At 33.2% G+C, this 7,276-nt stretch overlaps 1 protein-coding gene across 1 annotated transcript in view; it reads left to right on the top strand.

The window, feature by feature from the left end:
- Positions 1–1,147: 1,147 nt before the first annotated feature.
- Positions 1,148–7,276, top strand: part of LOC140751893 (uncharacterized) — a 35,751-nt gene continuing 29,622 nt past the window's right edge. The window contains exon 1 of the mRNA XM_073085995.1: positions 1,148–1,479. Within this exon, the coding sequence (XP_072942096.1) occupies positions 1,443–1,479 (37 nt within the window). The 5' untranslated portion in view covers positions 1,148–1,442. The remainder of the gene's footprint in view (positions 1,480–7,276) is intronic.

Raw genomic sequence — 7,276 nt, 5'->3', positions numbered from 1 at the left:
AAGCTGTAAATTATTAACCACTTCTGTATTTATCATATGTATTTGTTATTCGTCCGTTGAAAATGAAACACGTGCTTAAAATTAACGATCATACGGAGCTATTCCGCGTGTCGGGATCATCCGGGACAATGACCTTTGATCCTGTCATTTTAAGGGTTCCGTACACAAGAATAAAAACGGGACCCTATTAGTAAACCTTCGCTGTCTGTAGGTATGTGCGCCAGACAAACAACAGATCTTCTAAAAGAAAAAAAGGTTTGAATTAAATTGTGTCTCCATACAAATCACAGGTACATTTCGGCGTTTTTTAGTTTATCTTTTGAACGTAAAAAAAGTAGACACTTTCATAATGCATTTATTGTGTTAATTAATTAATTAATGTTTTATTTTTTAATTTATAGTAACTATGATAAAAATTACTGAAAATGTAAAAGTGGTTTGTGTCAGAGTCAATCGCACGTGGCCAATTATTACACACGCGCATATAGTCAGAGTCACTGTCGCCATTTTTCATTAACGCAAATAAAATAATAAAAATATTCAAAGACTTATAAGAAACAGAAAATGGCGTTTTTTACGTAAAATTTGCCTCCTCCTAAAATGTCCTACACTGCGATTCTATGCATTATTGGTACTACAAAAAAAAAACCAGACACAGAACAGACTTAGAATTTAGATAAAATTATCTGTTTGGCCAGGCATCGAGCCCGAAACCCCTAAGCGTTTCGATCGGTATACGAGTAGTAAACCCTCCGCTATGCGTATCGCCAAAACATATGTAAAAGAACACTTAGTATAAATTACAGCGTCTCCTTAGCCATTTTTTTGCAAATTTACTAAGAACAAAATAAACATTACGTATAAAATATAATTAGTAAAAATCAAACTAATAAAATCTACATATTAACATCCACTAAAAACAAGGAAATGTAAGAAAAATGCAATTTTCTATTTGAACGTACTCGTATTGTTCAATATACGTTTTGAGTACTTCGAAGTTTTGCAAATTAAGTGACTATAATTAATAGTAGCGCAATGTACGAGAAAGTTCTACATCTGATTCTCATATACCACCTGTTTAGAAGAAACATATCACCCTTACAAAGAATGAATTACTCAACACTTGAACAACACCGCGTCGACACGGTCCGCTCGTCACCGGACGTCAGTTGTTCCGACGGTTACTCGGTTAGTCCGTACCCCAGAATCGAACCCCACACACGCTAGAACCGCGGTAACGTTCACATTAAAACAAAAATAACAAACACAAAACAAAAACGGTTCACAAACTGAACTTTTCGCTCTGAAATTGCATTTTTCGAAAGCCATAATTTTAAACTTTGTTCCGTCGTTTGTTGTATAGTTTTTTTTGGCCTGACGTGTAGTGTTTGTGATAGCATGATAGCGGAATTTATAGTGGTTTAGTGATAAGCAACTTCAGAATGTGGCGGCTACTCAGGCTGACAGTAGTTTTGCAATGTAAGTAAATATTTATACACATATTTACAATTCTACATTTAAATAAAATTGTTATACCTGATCGTAAACGTAATTGAAAATAACCGCCATTTGTAATCTATTTTCATAAATCGTTCTTTTCAAAATAAAACGTATGTCTGCGATCACAAATATGAAGCAATTTGCCTTAATAACATATATTTATTTATGCACAACAAAATAACCATGAATATATAACACAAAATACCCGTGTAAATAATTATTATTCACGCCTTAATTTTTTAATTATTATTGCTTGTCCTATATTATTTCTTTGTGAGTAAATAAAAGGTGTTCTTTTTTAATTTTTATCAGTTAGTTTATAACATTAATGAAAAAGAGACACAGAATGTCAGTTTATTTTTACCCGCACGCGGCAGATTATGGTTTTCGTGTTACATACATACACTTACACTTGTACACCTATAACTCTGCCACAGACTGTGGCTAGATGGATTTCAATATATTATGAGGTATGGTTAGATTAACGTTAAACTTTCAAAAAAATAAAGAAAACGTCTTCAACTTTTTTTGGCGCGACCAATATTATGCGATTTATTTAAGTCATTGAATTTCTCGTTTTTAAAAACATACAGGTAATTTATTTACATTAAGTTCTTGATTATAACACAGAAGTAAAAACAGTTAGCGTCAAGGGCCGAAGCTAGTCTTATAAAACTGAGAAAGTGAATAGTAAGGCAATTGTCTACAAATTCCTATTATTATACGTTTCTTACAAACCATTTTCCATTAATAGTTGGAGCTTTGGTCTGTGCTTATACCATGCATAATGTATAAGGCTCTCTAAACAGAAATGCGACTACAAAGGAAATATTAAACTGTCAGTCGATTGATGAATTAAAAATTTAAAGGCATGCACAAGCTTGTTGAACTATATGTAAACGCACCAAATAGGTGCGTTTACATATTTCGACGAGAAGAAAAAGGGAAGCTAAAATAAATAAAATACAGTATATATTTTAATCCATCGAGTAGATTAGGAGTGGCGCACGAGTGATATTAAGAGCGTTTATTTTTTTCATTTTGACGTATGGAACCCTAAACAATATCGTTTCATCAGAAAAATTATATTACCTATTTATCACTTACGTTCACGATTAAAGTCAGTATTTAATTTATTTTATCCCAAATTAATAATTACTATTAATCATCAATCACTACCATACCCTTGTCCCTTACACTATTAAGCCCGCTCCACATTCACACATCGAGATTCTAGCAAGAATGTGGAGCGGGCTTTACAACATAAAGTTTTTGGAATGAAATAATTAGCATATCATATTCAAAACACCAATCATACCATAACAGAGTTTTGTAAAATCGTTTCAATAAAATATACAAAACGAACACGTGTTCCTGTTAAAACTTTGTGCTGTTAAAAACGCTGTAGGAATTTGTACGAAAAGTCGTACGGAAATCGTGTCGCGTGTTAAAAAAAATCGAAGCATCGGTACAATGAAAATATTAAATTGCAGTGACCCTTGACAGTTCAACTATATAGGTAAACTCCATCAGTTTACTCAGTGTAATGGTCCACATCGTTTACGACGTATTTAGAGTTATTATTCTTATAAGTCAAACGAATCGTTTTCACATTTTTTTATAATGTTAAAGTAGTACACGAGTTTGCTGATGATAAGTGGCCACTGCCGCCTCGTGTAAGTGTAGCCTTATCACATCCTTCAAACCATAATACAGCGGTAAAACGGTTACGCCAAAATACCAAACGATGGTGCCTCCGAAGTGAAAAGTTTCTAATACTTTCAAAAAATACAAATATGATCATGTATAATTGTCTTTTGTTGAGGAGAAGAAGAATCTTCTATCTGAGGCCATGAAGAAAATGGATAAAAGGATACCGACGGCTGCCCTTTATATGGATCTTACAAAAGCTTTTGACCATGTAGATCATAATTTATTATTAAAAAAGCTATACAATTATGGTATAAGAGGGAATGCGCATGATATACTAAAATCGTATCTTACAGACAGAAAACAATACACACAAATAAGCAAAATATGTTACAAAACTAAATGTAAAGAGGTCTATGAATCAGAACATCAAATAGTTAAATATGGCGTGCCACAGGGTAGTGTGTTAGCACCACTCTTGTTTATTATACACATAAACGACCTCCCAAAAGTAACTGACCATAAAATGACTTTATTTGCAGACGATTGTACAATTCTCTATTCAAATAAAGATTTCAAAGCTCTGGAGGCTGATGTTAATTTATCATTAACAAATGTAGTGAAATGGCTAGAATCTAACAACTTAAAAATTAATCTTGAAAAAACAAAAATAATGAATTTCAAACAAAGAAAACATGCAAATCAGAAAATAAATGTAAGTTATCATGGTACGACAGTAGAAGAAGTAGAATCAACCAAATTTTTAGGACTGTATATCGACTCTAATATGAAATGGAAAACGCACGTTGATAATGTCTGTAAAAAATTGAGTAAAATCTCCTATGCTCTTCGGATATTAAGGAAAACTGTAAATCAGAAAACATTATTAACCGCATATCATGGATGTGTTTCCTCTACTCTTCGATATGGGATAATATTCTGGGGAAACTCAATACATAAAGATCATGCCTTTAAGGCCCAGAAAAAATGTGTAAGAGCTATTAGTAACATAAACAAACGAGAATCATGTAAACCTTATTTTAAAGAGTTAAAAATCCTAACATTAACTTCCCTCTATATTTTAGAATGCTGTATTTTAATAAAAACAAATAAAACTTTATTCGAATTACTCGACAGGGCAAGAAATAATAATAAACTAGCTACAGTAGCATCTAATACCCAACTTTTGCGACAAAGCTTTTTCTGCAAAGCACCTATTATATTTAACAAACTACCAAAGTCAATACGTACCATTGTTAATGTAGTAAATTTTAAAAAACAACTCCATGATTATTTATTAGGAAAATGCTATTATACAATAAATGAATATTTTTCGGATATATAATAAAACTCTATTTTGACCATAACTGATGACATATTGCACTAATAATAATATCTAAATGAAATGTATGTAATTTTTATCTTTGACATTGATTAAATTTTTGTATCATATCATAATTAAATTTTTGGAATTTAAATTAAATTTATGAACATAATTTTTATCATTCACGCTGTAATATTTTTATTTTTTTGTATTTCTTATAATTATTATATGCCCGCTTGCGGCGGGAATGTAGAGGAATATCATTTTATGACTGTACATGTACCTAGCTTACCTACATTCCATAATAAACGAATTTGATTTGATTTGATTTGATTTGAAGAGGGAGGAGATGGGAGACCATAATTAAGAGTTTTTTAACCGCACTTAAATACCCTCGATTGCCTTCCTATTCCTTCTATGTAGAGGATTTCGCGATCTCCATGCCCCAAAAGCATCATGCACATCTAACATCGTGAGGTATTTACGACCGTATGCGACCACACAACGAGTCTTCCGGGGACGTTGGCAGGACGATGAGCTCCCACTCTTACTATTATTCTCCTCTGTATTGTTGCGCCTCTGTGTTCCGCTATGAATTATTAGGCACACATCCTACATGATACTTTTGTTTCAATTTCATCATATTTCACCTAGTAACAAAACGTTCCTTCATTTGTCATCCAATTCTAGGAACCATTAAATATTCAGTAGAGAAAATTCGTAAAATCGCATTTCATTTACGGACATATAAAACTATTTTCCGTAAATACAATCAAATGAAACGAATATGCGCATAACAGTTTCCATATATGCTACAAATAAAACAAATTGATTCAGAATTAAGCTGAAGCAGTAATTTGGATATTGATGCTATTTTATCGGATGCCATCGGCTTAACGTCGACTTAACCGATCCGTTGTGAGTGCATCGAGTTGATGTGCTTTTGCCTTAATGGATTATTTTATTGCATCAATTATTCCAGTTTACAGAATGTTTTTACGATAACTAGCTTTCATTGTTACATTAATTTCCTCTGTTATCTGTGAGATGTTACACAGTTACACATGCTTAAATTTGTTATTCAAGTGGATCGAGCAGGAACATCAGAACTATGCCTTTAGTATGTCTTGGGATGTGTTTCACATAATCACAAATTACTAAAAAGAAAGATTGAAAATTTCAAAGTTTTCCATCGCAGTCCTCAGGAGGAGCAATGCTTTGAACACTAATTAATATAAGATGGGATATATACGCTTACTTGCACCTTCCGTAAAAAAAAAGGAAAACAAAATGGTGTTAAGGAAAACGCCCAAAATATATTTAAGGCAAAATAGTAACACCCTCTCTTAAACCTTAAAATTAAATAAGGTGGCGCAAAGCAAATTACACCGCGTAATGTTGATCCACCGAAAAATTCGTTTTACCAAAATCGAGATAAGAGGTAAACGGTGAGCGCGGCAAAATAATTGAATTTCAGATTCCAGACGCGACTAAACCGCAAGGCCATTCGAGTGTGCGTAATTCCGCCATAAATGATAAATCATTGTCGTTTCTGCTAGATTTATACGGTAGTACTGGGATAGTGCTCGTAAACCTCTACATAGTAATAGTATCCGATGGTATACTGCTCTGCGAGTTTGACTTATAGCTCAGCCATCCCGTCCTTCGAGAGTGCGTACGAGTAATTCCACGATGAATGATGTAGGACATTGTTGACTCGCCGAGATTTATGGTGTATAATTCGATGGTTAGTTTATTGCTTATTGAATAATGTGAAATGATTAATCTCTCGTTCTACTAGAAGCCGAAGAAGTAATACTCTCGCAACTATCCTTATCGTATGTAAAGACTTCACAATGACCATGAGAACGCACTAGCTCTCTTCGCGATTCCTATTATGGACTTATCAGAGCTCCTCCTTTTACCTAACCTACCCTTTGTGAATTCATACCAAAGTATAACACCGCATCTTTCCGTCTAATAACAGCAGTGTTTAGCACTGTTGTTATTAGACAGAAAGAATGCATCATTTTTATCAAAGTCAAAGAAAATGGTTCACAAAGAGGTGTATGAAAAATAAAGTGTGCTTAACAGATACTACGTGCCTTATGACTATGAAAGTATGCCCAAAAATCGTTTTTGTTGTAGGCGTGACAAAAATATTGAAGTTTAGTTTCCGTCCTCTGAACCGAAGCAATTCCAGAGTGCGGAATTCCGTCAAAATGATAATAATTTATTGTAGCCTACGCTAGATTAATAATGTGTGCCGACATCGACATTTCGCGTTCCCAATAAAAAATTGGAGCATAAAATTTCCAAGTATACCTACCTATTCTGAGACTATTGTATGTCACATGTGATATAGACAAAGTTAGACATGCACATTTGGAAATTTCATTTTTTTATTCAATGTAGATACGATTGTATTTTATGTCTTTGATTTCGTATATTCAGTGTTTAAATAAACACAGAAAATCCTAATGTGTGTGTAGTAATTATTAAATTCTTGTTGCTCACAACAAGTAACTCTTAAGTTAGTTAATAATTCCACACACATACGTAATCATGTGTTATGTATCCATTTGTTTGTAATCAGTCATTTAAAATGCATATGGCGTAGGACTCTTGAAAGTAGGTTTTTCTCATGAGGTGTATTTAAACAAACATATCCATCCTTATGCCGATGGATACCTTCTTAGGCGCTATGTAAAGTATGTTATTATTACACAAAGTATTTCTATAATGTAGACCAAAGGCCAGTACATGTGTGTGCAGTCATGTGTAAATGTTTGCACGTAGCTC

Source organism: Epargyreus clarus, unplaced genomic scaffold (assembly GCF_041222505.1).
Source record: "Epargyreus clarus isolate Ecla_fem2 unplaced genomic scaffold, WU_Ecla_fem_2.2 ptg000023l, whole genome shotgun sequence".
NCBI lineage: Eukaryota > Metazoa > Arthropoda > Insecta > Lepidoptera > Hesperiidae > Epargyreus > Epargyreus clarus.
The sequence above is the reverse complement of the archived record's forward strand: the minus strand, read 5'-3'. Positions and strand labels throughout refer to the sequence as shown.